General features: G+C 41.2%; 2 protein-coding genes across 3 annotated transcripts; both read right to left on the bottom strand.

Moving 5' to 3' along the window:
- Positions 1 to 1,968: 1,968 nt before the first annotated feature.
- Positions 1,969 to 18,023, bottom strand: tent4a (terminal nucleotidyltransferase 4A). 2 transcript variants are annotated; one of them, XM_027030422.3, is made up of 12 exons: positions 15,955 to 18,013; positions 11,605 to 11,728; positions 11,084 to 11,130; positions 9,713 to 9,833; positions 9,447 to 9,554; positions 8,242 to 8,370; positions 7,893 to 8,106; positions 7,507 to 7,633; positions 7,119 to 7,225; positions 5,987 to 6,159; positions 5,659 to 5,799; positions 1,969 to 4,629 (listed from the first exon to the last, which is right to left on the bottom strand). In XM_027030422.3, exons 1-12 carry the CDS (start codon positions 16,767 to 16,769, stop codon positions 4,483 to 4,485), a joined length of 2,253 nt encoding a protein of 750 aa, XP_026886223.2. In that variant the 5' UTR covers positions 16,770 to 18,013; the 3' UTR covers positions 1,969 to 4,482. The 2 variants fall into 2 exon arrangements, with proteins under 2 accessions (XP_026886223.2, XP_081559605.1); XM_081703479.1 differs by lacking the exon at positions 5,659 to 5,799 and having other exon boundaries at positions 15,955 to 18,023.
- Positions 18,024 to 18,186: 163 nt separating this feature from the next.
- On the bottom strand, positions 18,187 to 23,843 carry srd5a1 (steroid-5-alpha-reductase, alpha polypeptide 1 (3-oxo-5 alpha-steroid delta 4-dehydrogenase alpha 1)). The gene is made up of 5 exons (XM_027030424.3): positions 23,480 to 23,843; positions 23,225 to 23,391; positions 22,665 to 22,766; positions 20,015 to 20,165; positions 18,187 to 19,839 (listed from the first exon to the last, which is right to left on the bottom strand). The coding sequence occupies exons 1-5, from the start codon at positions 23,788 to 23,790 to the stop codon at positions 19,773 to 19,775; spliced, it is 798 nt and encodes a 265-aa protein (XP_026886225.2). The 5' UTR covers positions 23,791 to 23,843; the 3' UTR covers positions 18,187 to 19,772.
- Between the last annotated feature and the right edge of the window lie 83 nt (positions 23,844 to 23,926).

The following is a 23,926-nucleotide window of genomic DNA, read 5'->3' as shown; positions in this document are numbered from 1 at the left end:
TGAGTTCTATATAACTATGTTGCAGTGTTTTAATTGTAAAGGACTTTTTGCATTTGCACCCCCCATAGAGTTTTGCCAGCAGATCCTGTTAATCGCAATAAAGGCTTTGTCTTTTTCCATTTCTCGTCTGCATTATTACATGACTTTTACATCAGTGTGTCATTGCATGTGGATTTTGGGGCCAGTTCAAACAACGGATATGAGGTTTTAAATGTAATGACAACAAATATCACAATTTTCCCTCCACAATATGTGTGGCCAGACTAACACAAATTAAGGACACATTGTTCGCATGCAGACATAATAAAAGCATCCAACTGAATTGCTCAGAGAGGAAAATACTAATGATGCTAAAACATTCTGCCTGGCTCTCTGCAGCTGGTTCCTCTGTACCTGCAACAACACCAGACCCCGTGTACAGCATGGGCACATCTGGCACAGCACGGGAGAAACGCCAGCAGTACAACCACTGAGAGTGCACAATTACACATGCTAAGATTAAAAGGGTCAAAGATGTGTGGTGCAGAGCAAAATATAATCTTCCTTAAATGGCATAGATGACCATGACTATAATTTTCTTGAATTTACCCTTCAAAAAAAGTTCATCTTACTCACATGCCACTGATATATTACACCCACACCTGAGGCAGAGATAACTGAATGCAGTTTAATGATCAGATTTTAGTCTGTTCCCTGCAAAGCAGCCTATGTGTCACAAATTTGAATTTTGTTACAGCAGCACAGACTAGATAAACATCCCAGTGAAAAGCAGCATGGTCTCACCCTGACTTCTCATATCTCGTGAGGTTGGACCAGTGCAAACAGGGAAGCGAATTCAGATAGCAAACTGTTACCAGGAAGTGGAAAATATAATGCCCCTTTGGCCTGAGAAAATGACATCTTTTACAAGATTGTAACACACCAGTAAGGAACTCTGCAGAGGACATATTTAATTCTCTATGGTGATTTTCCTCAGAATGTCTACTAATGGTAGGCAGCACAAAAAGCCAATTTTGCATTAAAAAAAGAAAAAAAAAAAATCTAAAAATCACTTAAAATTAGAATGTCCGTCTGGATCAGGGGATATCCATGCTCCTTCACAGGTTTGCAGGAGCTCATTACCTCTGGTGACTTCTGACAGGGCTTTAGGGAGACTGAGTCCATCTCCCCTCTGCATCCGCTCATACCAAGCTCACTGCTGAAGTCATTATCTCTGCTGGGACTCCTTCACAATGTCTCCACTGCCCCGTGGAGACATCGCTCATTTGCTCTCCTGCTTACTCCCTTTGTCATTTTGTGCCATCTTGACTTCTTTCTAACTGTATATGTTTATCTCATCATACTGGAGAGTTCATTTTGCACATGGCCCCTGTCTATTAGTCAGACATTGTTTTATAGGTTTTAGAGAGAGAGAGAGAGAGAGAGAGAGAGAGAGAGAGAGAGAGAGAGAGAGAGAGAGGACCATCCTAAGTATATATTAGACAAGATAAAAGGCTTATGATCATCATTAGAGACTAAATAGGGTATAAAAAAGCACTATAAAACACAAAAGCAAATTGTATATGGGCTCTTGAAGTAGACCCTATAAAGCTTCACTTCATAAACATCTTTAATAGATGTCATTCCTTTGAGAAAAGTACACGTGTTCCAATATGCTCTCCCTCTCTCTAGTGATTATTGTTAACATGGAAATTGGACTACAGAGACATATTAAACGAACGAGGAAAGGACATAAATGCCTACATAAAAGCCAATTGTATGTAAGTATTTCGAGTGAATGAGATCAAGCATTAAAGTCCAAGAGCTGTGGTGAGAGACCTAGAGTGAGGGTGCCCTCTAGGGGCAGAGCAGAGATTAGCAGAGCAACTCTAATGAGAACAGTTCACAACCACCAACACTGGCCAGTTTCTTAAGTTTTCTACATGTTTTCAACAAGATGAATTTGTAATGAGTACAATGTGACAAGTATTGACGATTTCAAGACTTTTATTTAAAAAATAAAATAGAAAAAAAATTACATAAAAATATTGGAGAAACAAAAACACAACAAGAAAACATTCCTCTACATGACCTCAAATTCTGGGTGGCCATTCTGAGGGCTTTCTGTATTGAGAATTTAAAGAGTGCTTTTGGCCACTGCAAAATTACAGACGTCAGAGAAAAAGGTACATTTAAAAATTGCTCACTGACATCTAATGGGGAGCATCACACTGAATCTAGCAGTATGGGGCCATAGAGGATAAACCTTAAGAGATTAAAATATACCAACCACTTCTCTTCAGCGTGTCCTCCTCCTGTCTGAGAGTCACGCGGTAGAGAGGACGAGCTTAGTTATAGAAAGCCTCAAACTGCCTCAGTGTCTGGCCAATGGCAAAGATGCTGGTTCTACCTAAAAGCAGATAACTGCCGTTGTGGTTATCTTTGCTGTATTGCATTGTTAGGTGGGTGAGTCAAGTGTTGTGGGAACACTCCTGCTGCTCAGTTTACGTGTTTGTAAAAGTCTCTGTGGCAGGCATGACCTTGGAAACATTTCTCACACACACACACACACACACACACACACACACACACACACACACACACACGTGTGTGTGTGTGACAGTGAAAGTCATTCCACATACAGGGTTATACGCATTCAAAGTTTGGTTTTTGGCAGTCGCCACAAACATGGTTTCAGTGTCTTAATTGCACTGATAGAATCCGTCTGATCTCAGAGAGAAAGATAGTAAATGAGAGAGAGAGAGAGAGAGAGAGAGAGAGAGAGAGATTCTGCTGCCAAAACAGTTCACTTGAGGGCAGCAGTTAGATAATCCAAATATTTCATGGTCCCCCCCCCCCCTCACACTTTTCTTTTCAAATTTATGTTTTCATTTTTTTTGGAACCAGACGGACTTGCATACAGGAACTGTTCTTGTGTACCTTGGCCAGCCCTACGGGTGCACCTGCTCTGCCTCCAGTCTCTCGTCACTGACCTCGGGCTGCCACAAGACACTAATGAAGACACACTCAACCCCACTTGCATAGTAACAATAACCTGTAAGCCTGTAACGCTCCTAGTGAAAGCAATACAGCATAGTGTGCCTTATACAGACAGAAAGTACACAATACAGTACAGGAGTGAGAGAAAACAGAGATGGCGAAGGCAATAAAATAGCATAAAGATCCCAGAAATGCACATTAAGATTCCAGAAAGGAATCACAGTAAGTTCCCTTGTGTCATGTCCTCTGTTCGATTTAGGTGCCCTCACAGAACTGCGAGATGGGCACTTTGCATAAAGTTGCACTGTAAGAGGCCAGGCAGCATTAGCTACAAGTTCAGCTGAGCTTCTCAGGTACGCCGCGTCTCTCACGACCTATCGAAAAGCAGTCTGAAAGGGTAAGAACACATGCACACTCGCACGTGCACACATGCACACAGGGCAGGGAGAAGACAGCAAGAGTGCCGAGAAGGGCTACACCAAATCTGCAGAGAAACAATCTCAAGGAAATGGCGCCATCTGCAGACAGTGATGAAATCATTCCGCAGAATGAACACGGGAAAGACAGACAGGCAAAGACATTGTTAACTGAAACCCATCAACTGAGTGCAACTCCTTGTCCCAGAGAAGGAGACAACTCACACCTCATTTACTTCACTCAAATAAAGCTCAGTGTGGAGGGTTTTTTTTTGGAAATAGGACAATGCACAACAGAGACTGTAAATGTTGAACAAAATTAAAAAGTCAAAATAAAAGCAATTTTGAAAAAAGTCTGGGCACATAATTAAATACGATTGGTGTCTAAATTCAAATAGTTGAAAGAAAGAAGTTATTGCACATATAACTCACTTTGAGTCACCCTCTCCAACACTTAAGCTGCTTGTGCGTACACACAAAACTGGCCTTCGCATCTGAAAAACACCTTACCCTGAAACAACAGAATGACATGCAGCCATAAGCTGATGAAACTCACACGTCTCACTGGTAGATGGTGTCCCTTAAGGCTCTTACCAACAAAAAAAAACATCACACTGAAATTGCAATAACAATAATGGAAAAAAAACAAACAAAAACAAAAAACCCAAAACAACAATTAAAAAAAACCCCCCAACCCAAATGTTTTTTTTTTTTTTTCCTGGTCAATGGAAGCCAGAGAGCTAAGGACTGAACACTGACTGTTCCTGTTTTGGAAGAGTCCTCTGAGGCCATCATCCAAGGATTTTTTTTCCTCCTTAAAAAAACAAAACAAAAAAAACCATACCAAAACAGCCATGCAGAGTGTGAGGAGCAGAATGAAGGTAGCACCACCTTTAGCGCCGCTACTGCACAAGGGGCTGGGGCAGGCTCTGCTGGTCCCTCAGCCCACAGGCCCACCCCAACAGTAGGAGACGCTGTCGAGTCTTCATTGTGAGACAAAATAAATTGAGACGGGTGTTTGTGGGGTTGCTCGAGTGAGGTGAGAGGGGTGGAGGAACGCGCTGAAGGCATGGTGGGGGCGTGGCCTTTATCTGCTGATGCTGGCTGGGAGGCTGTCCCTCTTCCTGCGGCGCCAGGTGTTGCGGTTGTATTGGATGTGGGCGCGGTTAGCCATCACAGGGCCGTGCGCCACTGCTGCGTTGTGGAAGCCCTTCAGAGGGAACTTGGGACCTGCCTGCCATGGACACAGAGGACAAGAGCCATCAACATACAAGCGCTCAAATCCTAACCACACAGCATGAACTGTCAGATGACTCAAGCGGTAGAAATGTATGCTTCATATATTCCTCTATAAACTGCATTCGGACTAAACACACACACACACACACACACACACACACACACACACACGAAGATATCAGTACTCATGAAAAAACAAACTAACTAACTAGTACTAGAGGGAATATTTTCTCTGAAAATCTCATGAGCGGTCTGAGCACAACACTCAACACCCCCCCACCCACCCACCTTCCAAAACAAACAAAAACACAAACAAACAAAATCCCCCAAAATAAAACACCAGAGACCAAACAGCCTGTTTGGCCTCATTATACTAGAGATGGATCTGGGTTGTTGGGAAACTTGCTTGATGTTCAGTAATTTTGTTTAAAGCCTGATGACAGGACACATAAGGGAAATTATACGACCAACTGTGTATTACAGGAAGCATTATTTAAATAAAAAAATAATGTGAAAGCTGGTGTGTGTGCGCGTGTGTAGTTACAGGAGTGTGGGAGTATTCAGTCATCCATACACACCTGCCTGCCAGAGATGAAGACCTGGCACTGAAACTCTCAGCTAAGAAGGAGAAACCCAGTTTTTAACCTGGGTTTAACCCATCAGTGGACATGCCTGCGAGGTCTTTATACATAAAGCAATTCCACCACATTCACTATGAGTAAGCTCACTTCATGTCAATAAACAGATAAAGGGAGATGCCAGCCTGTAACACAGACAGAAGTGTGCAGGTACCAGAAGAGCTCATTTTAGTCCTTGTTCTCGCAGGCTGATGGCCACCACGCCACAAAGGAGCCGAACAGCAGGTGGACTTCAGCCAAAACCGAGAGAAAACGTACATGGGTTGCAAGGAAATTCCAGTGACTTGATTCCAACAAGAACCACGTTTAATTTGTTCTCAAGCCTGAATTTGGCTGAGAGTGAGGGGGTTTGTCCTCGACGAACACTGCTCTCTGCCTCAGCTCACCTGGTTGGCAGGGGGCATTGCGAGTGGAGTGGTAAGGTTGGCTTTGCTCATGCTCATATGCACTTCAGTGGGCAGCGTGCCCAGTGTCTGAAGAGGGTAGGACGGCACTGTGGGTGCGACACACGGGGTACTGTCTGAGTCCTACAAAAGATGCATGGTGGGGGGGGGGGGGGGGGGAAGAAAAATGGGAAGAAGAGAGAAAGAGAAAGGAAGTGAGGAAGTGAAAGAAGTTAGAACAGACTAGGAAGGTAGGGGGTAGCACAAATGCTAGACATCAGGTGTAAATGGGTGGGGCTGGAGGGTTAAGGGGGCGGGGCTTCATACTTACGATGTCGCTGCCCGACAGGGAGGAGGCTGAGGAGTGTTGCTGGGGGCTGGACAGAGACATGGGCGAGTCAGCGCTGTTCGGAGAGGCCGAGTCCCTCTGGGGCTGGTCCTCCACCCCCACACCCAGCAAGGCACTGGGGTCTGTCTGCTCCACAGCCTCTTTAGGAGCTGGACCTGGACACACACCCACACGTTGTATTCATTATTTGTATTGTACTGCATCATTTAGATGATACGCTGATACACACAACTTTTGATGTTGAATTGTTTGATGTTTGCGTGATTGCGGGGGGGTGGGGTGGAGCTAAAACAGTTCATAATGATTCAGATGTCACATGCATTTTTTTTTTTTTTTTTTTTTTTTAAAACACTCAAATTGAAGGTTACTTTATATGGAGAGAGAGTTCATAACATATCTAATATTTGCTGATGATATTATACAAAGTCATTTCTACTTTCCTTTTAACAGTGTTTTTTGTGCACCACCAGAAACTGATAGTGAAGTGTGGATTTCCTAAAAAGGTTTTAGGAGTCTCTGTTGTTGCTGTTTTAAAAGGTTACACACACCATTACACAGCTAATGTTCCACCCTAACAAACCCCATTTTATTTACTGAAGTTCATTATTCAGAAGTTAGAGTACTGTGTGGTGGGCATACTGCTAGGGGATAGAGGACATTTTAATAAACCACTGGGCTCCTCCCTTCTGGAAGGCACAGCTGAGTGTTGCTATAGTGACCCAGAGACCCACTGTGGGCACAGAAAGCATACAGTGCCGTTCAGATTCATGTTACAGATGCACGGGGAAAAAAATTATGAAAACAAACAAACAAAGAAAAACTCTCTCAGCTGCATGGAAAAATATAATCAATCCATTCAGAATGAAAATCCTTTTAAATTTACACACATGGTTTACTTTCAATTTTCATATTTTTACTATAAAATCAATTTTGCAGTCAACAAGACCTTTATATTTATGTGCTGATCATCACCAAGCATGGAAATAATTCTTGGGGAAAGTGCACAGCTCTGAATCCTTCCGTGCCCTGGGCTTTCAGGTGGGTAACAGACAGTTCTGCACCCTTCCGTGCCCTGGGTGAGCAGGCGGTCAGAGCGATACTGCAGACAGCTTACCCCCATTCCTCTCTACCCGGGAAAGCTGCTTCCCTCCCCACTTCTGAGCAATCCAGTCCCTGTAGGCGATCACTTCCTGGGTCACCTTAATGATGCGCCCCAGAGTGCTGCAGTAAAGAGGTGGAAGGCAGAGCAGTTGCAAAACAGGTCAAACAGCAGAACAGTTACAAAACAGAATGGAAATGTCAGGCCAGGTACAAAATGCTGTAATACATATGGACTATTTTACCTAATTGGCTGCCCTTTAACAGGTAACAGACAGGTAGAATAGTAGAGCAAATCACACTGTGTGTCTGTGTGCATGTATGTGGGTACGTGTGTGTGTGTGTGTGCGCGCGCACACACACACACACACACACACACACACACACACACACATGTGCCTCACCTGTCGCTGTCTTTGTTGGGATAGGAGTTCGCGAGAGGGGACACTGCATGGCCAAGGACAATATAGGCATAGTCAAACACCTGCTTCACCTGCATGGCTCCATATGAACTCCTGCCCACATCGTTACCTGACACATAAAATGAACAAACACTTAGAAAACCACTGTTCAAAACTCAAGAAAGAATTTAACACCATCATTCCACACCACACAATTACTAAGGTACAGATTTTGCTTATCAAAATGTTTTGTAAGGCAACAATGCAAACATTGAAACAAGGCTTTCCTAGAAAAAGCCAGCAAGTTAACTGAATTTTCATGAGAGCCCCTCCCATGCTGATGGGACCAGACGAGCGTATGGCAAGTGTGCAGGGCAGCGCGGGAGCACCTGGGAGCAAGGGGTCCTCGATACAGAGCATAGATGGCCGGGAGCCGATGCTCATGGCCTTCACCATGTCTTCCTTAGCCACGTAGGCTCCACCGTTCTTTATCCGGATGCCAGTCTTCAGGTAGTTGAAGTGCCTGCCGTACAGCTCGAAGAACTCAATGAGGAGGACGCCGAGGTTGGCGTTGGGTGTGCGGGCGTCAATCCGCGGGTGCAGCTACGGGACAAGGAAGCACTGGAGGGGTTAGGGCAGAGGACAGGAAAACAGCACGCCTCACTCCCCTAATTCTCACGGAGTGTGGGGTCCATGCCCTGATGGAGATACCACCATTTATTTATTTATTTTTTTTACCTGCAGGAAGCTGATGACCATCAGGATGAGACTGTAGGAGCTAATGCCTCCTGTGAAGACCTCATTCAGATCTCTCTGCAAGAGGAAGTGCTTCAGCACAAAAATCAAGTAAGGCAGGACGGTGTACTTCTGCAGGCAGGGAGGAAGCAAAACAAATAGGAGACAAGATTAGAGACAATGTGTGCACGCAAGAGCAGAGTCAAGGCCAGTGCAGGGAGATTACACAGCACTGGTGTGGGAAGGGAGAGCCAAAGCAAGCCTCATTTCACACAAGACAGATCCATCTGTTCAGACAAGCAGGAGGGTTTGGCACAGGGTCCAGAGCACATGCACCCTGAGAGCCAAACACCGGCCCAGAGAAAGATGTTTCAGAGATACACAAACCTGACCTCGGCATATAAAGCAGTCCCTCCTGATCCAGATTTTTAATCGACTGCCAATTTGTAACAGCAACCTTAGAATTATTCACACATTCCCTAGTCAAACATCTGAGGAATATTAGCCATTAGCCATCCTGCTGTTTTCTTCACAATCAGACTCATACTCGTACCCATCAACACCTATTCAGGAACAAGCGGAGGCCTTGGAGTTGATGGACTGTCTATAGAGATAGTACAATGTTACAGTAAGTATGCGATGGAGATCAGTGACAGCAATCATTTAAGTTTTCAGTTCACATTCCTTTCCTCACATGTGTAAACAAAGCAGGACGCTACATGTCCAGTACTACTTCAGCAAGCACCTGGTAAAACAAGGGCTATGTTCAATACAGTCTACTACACACTGTATACTGCAACCTGTATATTCTGTATACTGAGTATTGGTCCCTGTAGTAGTATGCAGTATAGTATCCAATAAGTGACGAATGTAAACCATACTATGAGGCCACATAATTCATACGGCATACTGATCTGGGCACAGTGCGGCAGGGGTATGAAGGCTATTTCCAACACAGCCGAGGTCAAAGTACTCCAGGCATTTTTCAGCCAGCCAGCCTATACTGCACAAATGTTTCAGTCCTCTATGCAAATCACATGTGTCCTTACCAAATACATGATTAAAACAAGTGCCAGAAGGCTTGCCAGTGAATGACTCTCATTGAGAGTCTCATCTCTTCCTTCATTATTAATTGGGCATCGAATTCTATGATGAATTAAGCAGTGCCATGAGGAGACAGAGGCTGAACACATTCTGAACACATTTACCTTCACATAGTCTTTGATGAAGTGCGCAGCTTTGACGCCGGTCTCCACGTTGAAGCTGATGTCCACTTTGACCTCCGTTTCCTGGTCTGTCAGTTTGATAATTGGTACCTTCAGCATGACCAAATCAAATTATATGATTTAGAGCAACCGTGCACACTTAACGGTCATGACCAACAACCACAGGACTAACAAAAGATCAGAATGAAGGGGTGAGTAGATGTGGGCATAGCTGTGCCGTGGACGGTGGGGCCCGGTGGATGTCTTACCGTAGCCTTGTCAAGTACTTTGATGGAGTGTGGCTCTGCCACGTTGTTTTTTCGAAGGGCCTGCTCCAACTGCTGTAAGGGGGGTCTCTCCCACTTCCCAAACACCACCAGGTCAATGTCACTACAAAACAGACATACCAGCAATGACAAGTTAAGTAGTGTGGTCAACCTAACACCACCACTACTCTCAACATTTTACAAGCTAAAACAAGCTACTGCTAAGTGGTTCTTTGTGAATAGACATCACAGTCCAATGTTCAAAAGGTAAGAAGCTGCGATATGAGAAGTTCAGAAGCACATTACCACACAGAGCTACTCAAACTGGTTGGACCGTGTTAAAAATGAGAGCAAGGTACAATGACTTATTTTCATATTATACAAAACTAAGGAGTTGTTTAAAACAAGACTGCTCAGGTCTCAGGGAACTAGCAAGTGTAACCTCACAGTTAATTAAGATGCTGTGCTCAGTAATCTGAATCACTAGAAAACATCAAAATCACAAGAATACAGATCTCACCTGACAATGTTTTAAAATAAGGGGTCCAGTTTTGGTTTATAACAAAGGGCTAGTCAAATTTTAATTTCAATCTCATCTTGGGTGAGATACCTTAAAACTAGGGATGCAACAAAATTAAATCTGATTTTCTATGTTTATCTGCCAATACAGACACCAATTTTTCAGATGGATTTACTTTAAACATTAGCACTATATGTTAAATAGCATCAATAGCAGCACTAAGAAAATAAACCTCACAGTAAATACAGACAGCCTGTGCACAGATTATTGTTATAAAAAACCATCACTGTTAGAACCAAGATTAAGAAAAATGTGGAATCCTTTAAACTGTTAAACTGGTAAGCCATTTAATTACATTACAATAAAACATTTTGACAACTTATCAGAAAAATGCTGGACAATAAAATCTCAACCAAAAGCCCATTTAAATCCTCAAAAACCTCTTGCTGAGTGACAGAAAGCTTTAGGCTCAGCTACTAGTCAGGACTTTATGTTGAAGGTGTTACCATTTTATACCTCTAAATCATTTAGGAAACCAACTCCTGAAGACATCAAACTCTCCCCTGTAAGGCTATAATGGGTAATCTTAAATTACAGCAGTGTGGAACTACGTGTTGGGCCTCTACTACACCCACAGGTGTTTATGTGCTGAGTCCGTTTAACGTATTCTTCATGTACATGTAGTGGCAAAAAACTGAGGCAGAGTATCTGCAGATTGGAGTGGCATGTCAGCACAGAGCCACAACATGTCATCGTAAATCGTTGGTGTGAAGAAAATCAAACCCTCTAGTTTACCTTTCTAGAACTGGAATTTGGAAGAGCTCGTAAGACCATATGCACACATGCTGACTCACCTGGTTGGGAGGTACAGTCCAGTACTGAAGCTGCCAAATATTTGAACCTGATGACACACACACACAGAGAGAGAGAGAGAGAGAGAGAGAGAGAGAGAGAGAGAGAGAGAGAGAGAGAGAGAGAGAGAGAGAGAGAGAGAGAGAGAGAGAGAGAGAGAGAGAGAGAGAGAGAGAGAGAGAGAGAGAGAGAGAGAGAGAGAGAACAAAAAGCACTGAAACATGCAATATACAATCCAGGACGTCAAAGCAGGCTTGGATCCTGTACTACTTAAACCAGTCATTGGAATTTACATTTTGTCAAGCTAAGCACTGCAAGATAAGTTTTGTTAGAGTAATATATCAATTAACTGACTTTCTACTGTATTTTAGAGATATATCTGATATATCCACCCACTTGGCTCTAAAAGAACAGGCCTTGTGTATACCTGTGTCACATGCTGGCTGTGTGTGTGTGTGTGTGTGTGTGCGTGCGTGCGTGCGTGCACTTGTCAGGGTGCATTGACAATGACCCATTCACTCACATCAGCATCTGGCCACTGTTCTTTGATGACCGATTCTATCCGATCGACCACCTCCTGTCTCATGGTGGCCTCCTCTGCCCGAGGGCGCATCAAGTTGTAAAAGTCGATTATCTCCTCGTGCAGCCTTAGATAAAGGGCAGGTGTAAGACATCAGCGTGAGCTGCAGCCTGAAGCAGATCGCTGACGAAGTCTCGCTGGGGACTCGGGTATCAAACTTGGGCCGGTGCTATGACATTATATTTTGGAAAGCTGCGCATGGACAAGCTAATGCAAACTTTGTTAGGGCTTGAAAAGGTAAAACAGACAAGCAAAAAAAGGCACAAATTATGACAATACAATATGGGCGACTGACGTAGGTCCTCATGAGGACTGCCCCAATCTACAATGGCACCTGCTGAGCAACCTGTTTGTACTAAAAAAGAAAAAGAAAGCAAAATAGAAGAACTGCATCATACATCATCAGCGAAGTTCCCTCTGCACACACACAAACAAACACACACACACACACCTCTTCAAGCACAATTTTCAGTATTTGACAGGCTGCATCTGCTGAACTCGCTGCAAACAAGACAGATGGTTCTCGTTGAACTGTCACCGTCACTGAGAAATAAAAGGACACCACTGCACACAAAATGGGTGACTTTGTCCGCAACCTCCCCCCAAAAGTGCTTTTGACAGAGGCGTCGCTGGCAAACACCCACATGATGCGGATTAACACTGAAAGTTTCTCTTGAATTTTCTAGCTGAAAAGACAGAATTGGCTTTTAATGCTACTCATCACCAGCTAAACTCTATGGGCAACTCCATACTGAAGTGAAGTAGACAAGCCACAGAAAATGAACAATGACTATAATTAACAAATGATCACTGTATTGGCCTGTGAAATTCTGATATCACACCAAATCCACAGTACGCAAATAAGGCCTTTAACAAGTCTCCTCCCCCCATTCGCATCCTACGAGTACAATCTCAGACATTCCAGGTGTTTATTCAGCAGTGACTTTGATGAATCCCAGCATTCACATGAACAAATAAATATAATTTATTTTCAAGTAATGCCGATCCATCTAACCCTGTTGCGTCAAAGGTTCACCAGTATAACACATTACCAGGCAAATTGCAATCGCAACAAAGGAAAAAGAATTGTGGACCTAGAGTGCACACACTTGACAAAATGGGGCTCCTCGAGCATTCTCTTTCAAAATGTCTCATATGCTCTTTCTAATATGAACAGTACTTTGGTGTAAACAGCTTTTTTTTGCCCCCTTTTGCTTTTGTAAAGGAAAGCAAAATGCAGGCTATAGTTTATAATTGTGAAAATTATTTGCAGATTTTTCACAATTTCTGAGAGTCTGGCTTCATATGAGTTGCTATGAATAATACAACCCTGATGGTCAAGGAATCCTCTGAAAGTGTTATTGAAAAATCACATTCAGTGTGCTTACAAATGAGATCAGAAACCTGCCAACCTGTGTCTGGAAGATGACAAAGGCATCACGCTCAAAGTAGGACCCAATTAACATCACTGTGACAATAAAATATGAAGGTTCCTTGTATTCACTGGTGTCAATGTAAACCCCACTGACAGTATACACAGAGCACTGCTTGACCAGCACATGAAAATATGGAGACCACATGTTCTAAGGCAGTTGTTTTATCTGTTTAGAAGGTTAAGCTATTAGGTTATTTATTTATTATACACCATGTTTTATATTTATATTTATAACCATCTGTGTGTCTGCTGTTTGAGTTTAGAAATCCTGACAACCAAGATCTGCCAATCAAATTTGAAGACTGGCAAAGAAAACCAATAAATAAATTATTATTTGTGCCAACTAAAACTTTTGGGGTCTTACATTTTTCACCATTGCCTGTTCTTATTGGTTACTGGAACTTTTAGTCTTCTCAATTTATATTGATTATGAATCTCTCCTAACAGTGTGGCTCAGGTTCAGTGTTCCAAACTTTCAATTTTAAGTTTTTAACATGGTTTAAGATATATTAAACTGGGCTCAATGTTGGAAACTAATTTATAATTAACATACATTTATATTAAGACTCCATCTGTAACTTGACTTTTCAAAGATTTCACTGAAAATGTGTTTCAATGAAAAAAACGAAAAGATCTGAAAACAAACAAACAAAAATCTAAACAGCCTCAGGGTTAACTAGTGTTAAAAACAACTGTATTTTTCAAGAAAGGTAGGCTAAGGTTTAACCTAACAGTAGGCTAACATTAGGCTAAAATTAACAATTAGTTTTGAAGTTTATTTAGCAAAAAGCTTTTTTAAAGCTTCCAGCTACCTGGGAATAATGTACATGCAGAACAGAATGTCACAAAGTTCTGTAAACACTGGGACTGCATTATATGGACATACATACTACTGGACATAAATACTGCTAGATATAATATGGTAGTGTTATGATTTGTCTTGCAACACATTAGAACACATTTGTGAACCCTAGAGTGGACAGGGTTAAACTCTTATTGTTTTACATTTCTGACCAAAACAACTGATCTTCATTGGATCATGTGAATATTGTGACCCTTCATCTGGAATGTCAGACACACACACACACACACTTTATAATATATATAAACATGCATTTTATGTGTTGTATGGCCAGGAAAGATTATAATTCCAATTTCACTTAATTAATTTATCAGCATATCCCATACTTTCTCAAAGATATAGTAGCTTTAAATGGTATGTGCTGGTGCTGGAGGGAGGGATGCTTGGTAGTTAATGGAATTTATAACCTCTGTTTATTCTCATTACATTGGAGAGAAAGAAATGTGTGTTTTTAGATTAAACCCCCCCCCCCCCAAACATTTATTTTCTTTTTGTATGGACCTGGAGGAGTGGAGACATATCTTTCACCCACCAAGCAATTAAAGCAGGAACCTCTGCCTAATTTACTAAACTAACCCTTATTTGTTAACCTGACCCTAATTTGCTAAACTAACCCTAATTTACTGAGCAACATGCTGACTCTAGACCATTATTGCATATTAGAGTAGTGCAGTTGAGCATGCATTCATCATAGTATATTGTGGCTCTCACAATTTTGCAGTAACAGACCTACAAAACTTAATAACAGCTTTAGAAATAATCATTAAAGAAAGGAAACTGAGATCATCAAGATCATGGATAATATGCTGTGTAGGATGACAGAGGTGCTTTGCTTAAGCGGATCACATCTTTTCTATGTGAAACACTGATGTCAGCACAACTGCTAACTGTAAAACTCATGAGAGGAAGCAAACCTTCATAGGATCACACTAATCAAATTCAAAATAAAATGGAATAATAGTGATCCTGCCCACCAAATACAGTTCCAAAATACTCTGCTTTAACAGAGGGTTAAGTACATTTTAAAGAGGTTCTATCCAAAATAAAAAAAAATAAAATAAAAAAAAATTCCAAATTGCTGCAACCAAACCACTGCAGATGAATAAATATATATAGGATATAAACTTATTGGTACGTTGCATCAACTACAACCTTGAATTTTCAGATACAATTAGGCAATATTTTAGGAGGATTTCTAGAGTGTCACAGCATGTCTGGATTAGACAGCCAGTTGAGATTCTGGAGTAAAAAGCCCTTTCTGGAATAGTGGCTCTAAAAGTTCAACTGTTGAAGAAAAGGTATCAGTGTTCTCATATCCTCCTACCTCCACTTCTCATTCTGTGTGATCTAAAGAGTGCATTTTGGGGAAAATATTTTCTACATATTCCTCACACTCTCCACCCTGTAGTAAAAAACACTGTTGCTAGATGTCTAGCCCAGGTTTACTATGAAACACAAAACTTTAATTCCTCAAATCATTTAATCATTAAAATAAAGTTTTATGCAATTATTTATTATATAAAATATACATCTTATATATTTATTTAAATGTTCCTTGTTTTTAATGTCGTTTTAGAGGCAACATCCCATTAACAAAATAGGGCAAGGAAGCTTTAAAGGCCTCGAAAATATCTTCCTACCTAAGGAGGAATGCAGCAGAATAGACATTTCTCAAGTCACCCAGCCCTCACCAAGAGGAATGTGGACCACTTCACCAGCTAGCTAGGACGGCTAAAGCTAACGCTAACACTAAAGCTAACTGACTGCCTGGAAACGACGGGCAACGAACGGGTCTGACAGCATTAAGAGGCTTGACATTCACATACACTGCCTCGGACCAAAAATGTACAACCAAACACCATGTCTCCGGCACCAAATATTGATATACAGCAGTGAACTGTTAGAAATAAGTCAGGCTAGTCGGTTAGCTAGCGTTAGCTTAGGGGAACAGCTAGCTCATTTGAATAGCAACCCCTATAGAAGAAAAGCCCCTCACCCGTTAACTCCAGGACTGTATTTCCTGGTCTTCCACGGTGTCCCGGAGCTGACATGATTGCCATTAGTCCAGTTAGAGAGTAAATAATTTATCCCATATGTGCTCGCCTTATTGTCACTTTTCCTTCGGCCCGGGTGATGGTGATTATGGTTGTTAAAAATCGCAGGGTGAAACGGATGGCGCTTCAAGCAGTTCTGCTGAAAATCATACTGGTGCTGGTCCTGATAGAAATGCCGTGAATGAACATGATGGTGGTGGCGATTGACATTATTCAACATGCTCTCGCTAAAGTTAAAAAACAAATGGGCACCTCCAGCGTTTTTGTTCATATTTCCACTGATGAGGCTGGTGCCGTCCTTAGTCCTTATCGTTGAACAGTTAGATGAAGGACTTTCCGTTCCTGCTTCTGTCGAAAACGACGAGGAAACGGATCCCTTCTTGTGATGAGGAATTTCCCCGTCTCCGTTTAGGGAAGGTCTTGAGTTCTGCACGCTGTTATTCGGTGATGTTGTGAAGCCGGTAACAGACGTGCCGTTTCTGATGTTATTGGCATTGCTCGGATGATGGCTGCTGGATAAACTAGTGGCAGTGGGGTCACTGCCAATGTTCCTACAAACATCCTTGCTTGGTGCGGTCAGGGCCGCTACATTTTTATAGACGTCGCAGGTCGGCGAGTTGACGAAAACGTTGTGGTGTCGATCATGATGCTGACTGGAGTTGGTCCGGATTCCCTGAGACGTTTCCCAGACGTGCATCCATAAAGTGTTTGCAGGTCCTTTCTGTTCCGGCTGAATCCAGGCAATCCTCGGATCCATCCAACGTATGATACTATTAACCCCGTCAAGCAAATCAACACGCCCCAAGTTCCGCTTAGTATCAATTCCCAACCAAGACAATGTGTCAGTAAACAGGGTTACATTAGGTATTTAGGAAAATATCGAAGAGCGAAACGCCACAACAAAAAACGGAGGACCACTCACTGGTCCCGCATCCACCGCTAGCTGGAAACTGTTAGTCTATAATCCAGTGCCTCCAATATGGCGTGCTCCGTTCAACCCCGAAATCCAGCACGCATGTCAATGATTTTAAACTGTCGGCCTGCACACACCCCCGTCGCAGGGAAAAAGCCAAATGATTTTCTCTACGGTTTCTACACGGAAAGTCTTAATTCTTTTCAGCATAACAACCGCCGATTTATTTTTATTTTTTTTGCGTTTAACAGTGTAGGCATGTACAGCAATGTGAAATATAAAAAGAGATCGCACTTTATGATGTAGGTTTAGTCTAAAAATAATTTCGTCTACTTTATCCAAATTAGTTCAGATAATTAATTTTTTCTTTACCGAAAACAACCCTGCATGTTTCTGTGCTCAATAAAGCCTAACATTTTCAGAAGCCGCCAAAAGTAATGTCTCCCACCTCCTAAATATTTTCACATTATTCTCATTTCTAACACAAACCCAAACCTCTGTCCAACCCGTCACCTCACCAACTGAACAGACGTTCAGGGAGCGAGAGACGCGCGCACAATGTTCTAGATAGTAAAATGATAGAGAGCTCCATAGACATACAGGCACACGCACAACAAACAAACAAACGAGAAGCTTCATCACCGGTGCACCGTATGAATAGTTACTTTGCTAAATGTGAAGCAACATAATTGCTATGGGTTTTTTTTTTTTTTTTTTTTTTTTTAAAGCGCCATCTTTCTGACTAACCGCAAATCATCGGACGCACTGAAAGCGTGGGGTAACAGATGCGACGCGAGGCGCCTCCTCCGGTCGTTACGTAATGCCGCCTTTTACTCGCCACTCACGTGCAGACCGGGGGAGACCCCTCAGCGCCACGAAACGTCCGTCTGCCCCGTCGGGACGTGGCTGCGCGAGAGCCAAGCGAGGACGCCGCCAGCGGCACGGCACGTGCAGGCACGAGTGCTCACTCTATGCGTTAGGGACATAGATTTGAGCACGAGGACAAATAAGGCATAGTCACCCGCGTGATCTCCTATGCGTGGTAACAAGATATTTTGCAAGACGCCTGCACGTTCTAGATCCATGCCAGCATTTGCGCCCCGTTTAGGCTACTCTAGGATATTATTACAAGTGATGAACCATGAAAACATCCCTGACACGTGCTACTCCACTAATGCTCAAACATGGTGGGCACTCCAAATTTGTAGCTTTTATTGTCTGTCCACTGCCTCAGCTCCATAATCAAATCATGTTTTAACGTCCTAGCTGTTAAAACATGAATAAGAATCATGGGCAAGTTACAAATATTTATTTCAAAGAATCAGAAAAGTGATTCCATGTGATTCAAACCTGGAAAAACAGGAAATTCTCAATAATTTGCACCTTCAGCCAATCTTAGTTGTTTTAAACTTGTGGAATTTTGTTTGGCATAAGAAGGCTTAGATGAATGATGTTAATCATTTTTGTTTTACTGTAACTTTATCAAGATCCGGATGGACAACAATTAATTGTGGGTATGGATAAACTTTACATGGAATCACAGGCTTAAACCATGTGGTTTATAAACATGCAAATTCTGAATGGGATTTTGGCATGCTTACAGTTTAGGACCAAATCTGTGTATGCAAAGTTGATGGGCTGGCTGATGTTAACACAGCTGCAGAGTGAGGGCTGGACCTTGAGAGCTCTCTCTTCTACAGATGAGGCCAGACCTGCCTTCCCACAACAGAGCTGGCCTGACTTCTTCACTTTCAGTATGACCATGTAAAAACAAATGAGTGTAGAAGAAAGAACTACAATCCGATTCTTATATACAATGAAAAAATATGGAATTTACATAGAGCAACCATATTCATACCCTTATTCAACTTTACTCCATTTATCTTATGTATTACTGAAATTGTTTTCTTCTTCAACATCTAATTGTGAATGATATTTGGTTATAGTTTATATCTGGTCCTTACAGGATCTAACTTGTGGATGGTGAACTATGTTCATCTCCAGTGCATCTAATTAGACTGCTGTTGCTGAAGGATATTACTGGGCTCTTCTGTATATGTAACCTTTTAAAACATTCAGTTGAAAAGCACATTTATGTTCTCTGAATACAGATCATATATGTGCGGTCCGTGTTTACAGGTTATAGTCATCATATGTGACAATCACGGAGTCTTAAGTGACGGAACATAATTGTGGCCTTTATGGTTGCGATCTGGAGAGGTATCAAGAGACGCTGACCCAATGTTTCTGTAAAAACATATAGATCTTGTTTTGGCTTCTTGTCAAGGACTGAAGCTGTTTTTAGAAACATCTCTCTTCATGTGAGACTGCTTGAGGTTTTTATTTTGAATACTGTACATGCTACAAGAATTAAAACTTTTAAACTAAAAGAGAGTTTGTACAAAGAAAATGATAGAGGTTTTCCAACATTGTTTAAACTTCTTAAATTAACTTTTGAGGATAATGGTTGGCCAAAAGGCATCAATAGTAGTTTCTATAATTGGATTTTAAATATATTATTAAATCTTTGACTCTTTGGGTTGTTCCAAACCAGCAGGTCTTCAGTAGTCATTATCCATTATGCACCTTATTCACTCTTGCATATTTCCTCTAAACACTTTAAGTTTAGTGGTGGTATGATTTGCAGTGTTGATAGTGTTAGTCCACAAACAGATGCAATCTTGTGCTGAAGAAACCAGCTCACTGAGAATATTTACTGGACATGACCTTATGACAAAGTTGGTTTTGTTTTGCTAAATTCATCACATAATAAAATGAACATGTCAACAATATTGCTTTCATGTTATTACATGTAACAGCAAAGACAATGTTGTGGATTGATCATGATCAAAACACAAATGGAATTAAAGCTTTCCTGTGTTTGGGGTAATCCTCAAATTTCACGAGATACCACCTGCAGAGCAAAACAATAAATCCAAAGCATTATGGTTTTTTCATGAGAACTACCAAACAGAAGCATATTTGTCCATGGAAACAGAAAGCCTCAATCTCAGGCAATTAATATACAGAAACTCACTATTACATAAAAGAAGTGACACTCATAACATCTTGTGTTTAAAAGATCTTACTTGTGGTGAGCTACTGCTCTGCTAGACAGAATGATGGAGGTGAAGAGTGCAAAAGCTGCACTGTGGATTGAGTGAACAGCAAGTGCGAATCCAGCCCATTCTATGATCTCCCCGAGAAAGTTCGCACCAGACACATACTCAAACAAGCCACCTACAAGAGCCAAATTGTGAGAAACACTGTCACCTTAGGCTGCCCAATGCACTGTGTAGTATTATGAAATGCTAGATTTCAGCACTAATAAACAGCACATGTACTAAATAATCAGGCAGGATTTGTATTTTAGTGCAATCCAGTTTTGTCATTACACCACACAATACAAATCTTGAACTTTCATGCTTACAAAATAATGATGATGATGATGATGATGATGAAAATAATAATGACTTATTTTAACTATATCATTGTAAACTGTAAAAAGAGTCAAAGTTGAATATAAACAATATGGATTAAACAGCACAATATGGATTAAACAGCACTTTTTTGTCATTTTGTGAATCCCTAAAATTTTCTGAATTAATGAAATAATATTTTTGTATTATTGCAAGCGCCACAGGGACAAGGACAAGCCACTGGATAATGACAGAGCACACTTAAATACTGATATACTAAGGACCCACTTCTCACATGCAGACTAAGCTTAACCTTAGACTAAAAATAATTCAGCATCACAATTCACCATTAGTACTGCAGTCTAGTCCAGGAGTAGATTTAATTAATATCCAGAAAACCAGCCCTAAGAGGGCTGCCTCAGGACAGTGACATCAGCAGGCACTGAAGTCTAGAGTAGTCACCATGGTATTCCTGCAATAGCAGGGTTTAGTAATTCAGAACCTAAATATATATTTAAATAACATTCTTTCTCATCTATATGTTTATTATACACTCTGTAGTCACTTTATAATAAATATTTGACCTTGCAGGTAAACAGTTACAGTCTATAACCCATCTGGTGCCATTCATCTGTGTTAGCCATGCTCTATTCCATGGTCATCTTCTGAATAATGCATTGGACAGACAGATGAGCTACAGTCTGTAATTGTGCACTTAAATCCCATTATAATGTAGATGTTTCTAATTACGTGACTGCTGAGAATTTGAATGTTGTTCACATATTGTTAAAATATTTCAATATTAATGAAAAAGGAATAAAATGGAATAAAATGTTCTGCAGGTCACCAAAGTGATCAAAATGGTGTCTGTTTTGATTTTCCCACAACATCCATCAAAAGCAACTGAATTCAATTGTAACACTGTATTGACCCCTGTACTCGGCACTTCATTTCCACACAAAGCTTTATTCTTTAACTGATTAAACTACTTCACTAATGTTGTAATTACTTTAATCGGTTTTATTTTACTACATATCACTTTACTACATTTCTGTCTTAGCTTGGAAAATTATCCATATTATAACTAATGCTTTTATGACCATTGCTGCCAGAGTCCATCATTGCACATTATAATCCCCTAATTTACACACACTCATACCTGAATGTGCCAAATAACGTATTCTCTCTTTCTTCCGAGGTACACCTACCCCTGATGTGATGATGTTAATGATCCTCAACCTGTCTCAGCTGTCATGGCTACTCCCACCACCCCCTGATGTCCCCTGCTGTAGCCCACCACACCTCCACCCCAGCAAACTACTTCTCTGTTGCCCTCGATGGACATTCTGGTGCAGGATGGGTTTCGGACACTCACACACCATCGGGACCAGACTAGGACTTTAATTGCCTTAATTGCCACCTAGACATTAATTGTTTATTCTTTTCATGTTATTATTATTTATTTATCTATCTAATTCACTAATTATTCTGCTCCTTATTGTCTATATTGTTACTATTGTGGTGTCCGTTGTCACCCAGAGGAGGATGCCACCCCCACGCACTTTGAGTCTTGGTTCCTCTCAAGATTTATTCCTCATATTCTACGGAGTTTTTCCTTGCCACTGTCACCCTTGGGTTGCTCACTGGGGGCTTGGACTTGGACATTTCTAAAGCTGCTTTGTGACAACATCTGTTGTAAAAAGTGCTATATAAATAAATTTGACTTGACTTGACTTGCTTTTATACACCAGTTTTTAGACATGCATTGCTGTTGTTTCTGAATTCTTTTCACATCCATGCAATGGATGCAGCACATCTAATTTAATAACGTAAGCAAATTATATTCATGAAGAACCACAGAGAAAACAGCTACAGTAGGAATTTTGAAGTTCTGCTTTTCTAAGCATTATAGAAATATGATTCAAGAAAATACAAAATACAGTTCAAATATACTGATGGTTAATCCAAATCTTTGGTAACCTTTCCAGTGAAACCTCAAAAAAATTGTTAAAATATTTTTGTAGATTATTGTTTGGTATTTTCCACAGCAGCAGCAATGGAAAAAATATGATTTATGTTAAAATGTTTAAGTCAGATGTGAATAGACAATCATTCATTCTTATTCTTCATTTGAACTATCTGCATTGGGCTCTAAGAATATATGGACAGTGTATGACATTATTGATAATGTCAATAATAATTATTGATTATTGACACTGATAATGAGATATACTCATCTGCAAGAAGTAATACTTCAAAATATACTGAAAAAGAGCACAAACTACAAATGCACATGTGAAAAATATTAATATTGTTATACCTCTCGGTATGTTGTAGCCAGTTTCTCCTGGCGCACGGAGGTTCCTTAGTATATGGTCAGAATGAATGTTAATTACCCATCCAAGGAACCATAGGCATGACCCTACATGAAAAGAAAATCTAACATTACATAAGAATCCACCGTAACAATCAATTTGAGAGCATAATAGCCCTCAGTGAGAAACAGGCTGCTGTGATAATGTGTGAATGTGTTTGAAAAGTGAGCAAGAAAATAAATGAAAAACATAATTAGGTGTAATTACAAGCAGTACATCAGTAATTTGATTTCTGGGGCAGCCACAGAAAATTAACAGTGTGATCCAGTCAAAGTTCACAAGACGAAAAACAGCAATATTCCTTCTCCTCCTATTAATTATAATGACAATGACAACAACAATAATATCAACAATAATGATAACAGGCTGATAGTGAATTCATTGTGTGAACCATTATCTACTCGCCCACTTCAGACATGCATGCACAAGCACTGCTGCATTTAGCTTTTTACACAGCACACCTTAAGGGCAAGTGGGAGTCCTGGTTTACTAACATATTACCCACCTGTGATGAAGTAGGGGTGGGTAACCCAACCAGGGGGAAACTCTGCATAGTGGCTCAGGTACCTTGCCTGCAGATACCCATTACAGGTGCAGAAAGCAAATGCCAGAGCAAATGACCCAAATGGAGTGGGTTTCCCTCCTCTGATTAAAAACGGGTATATGAAAGTTCTGGACACACACACAGGTATAATACAACTCGGTCAAACACAAGTCCTTACAAATCTATAGCTGATGTACTGACAACGCATTGCCATACCTTTGGAAATAATGGCAAAAATACATGCCAAGGAGTAGCTGGTTAGGTAGGTACATTGCCCTCGATGATGAAGCCCATAGCACCAAACTCAGTGGTACGAGAAAAGCAGGCAGTTCTTGAATTAACCACGAAAGTCTGACACTAACATGAAACCCATATTTACTAGATGCGTACCTACCATAAGGCACGTTCTCAAAGAGCAACACTACAAACGTTACACATGCCATTGACATCATAACGTATGATAAACAATCCAAAACATAAAGCTCTTCCTCGTCAGAAGAAAACAGCTTCTTCAGCATCTTGTCCATATTGCTAAAAGAAAAACGACCGGGAGTCAAAGATGCACAGTGGGACACGAATCTCCGACCGGTACCTCTGCTCATAATCGAGGTTTCTTCGACCGACGTGTCGACCAATCACACGAAGAGTGGGCGGGGCTTGGGG

Source organism: Electrophorus electricus, chromosome 2 (assembly GCF_041902795.1).
Source record: "Electrophorus electricus isolate QZ-2024a chromosome 2, ASM4190279v1, whole genome shotgun sequence".
Classification (NCBI taxonomy): Eukaryota; Metazoa; Chordata; class Actinopteri; order Gymnotiformes; family Gymnotidae; genus Electrophorus; species Electrophorus electricus.
The sequence above is the reverse complement of the archived record's forward strand: the minus strand, read 5'-3'. Positions and strand labels throughout refer to the sequence as shown.

Coding starts and splice junctions, on each gene's coding strand:
- tent4a (XM_027030422.3), bottom strand. CDS start 16,769: ATGGATCCGAGGATTGCCTGGATTCAGCCGGAACAGAAAGGACCTGCA. Junction 9,555..9,712: donor AAGTACTTGACAAGGCTACG/GTAAGACATCCA, acceptor GTCATGCTGAAG/GTACCAATTATCAAACTGAC. Junction 5,800..5,986: donor CCCTGTCGGGCAGCGACATC/GTAAGTATGAAG, acceptor CATCTTTTGTAG/GACTCAGACAGTACCCCGTG.
- srd5a1 (XM_027030424.3), bottom strand. CDS start 23,790: ATGGACAAGATGCTGAAGAAGCTGTTTTCTTCTGACGAGGAAGAGCTT. Junction 23,392..23,479: donor TTTTGCCATTATTTCCAAAG/GTATGGCAATGC, acceptor GTGTGTGTCCAG/AACTTTCATATACCCGTTTT. Junction 20,166..22,664: donor TGGCTACAACATACCGAGAG/GTATAACAATAT, acceptor TGGCTCTTGTAG/GTGGCTTGTTTGAGTATGTG.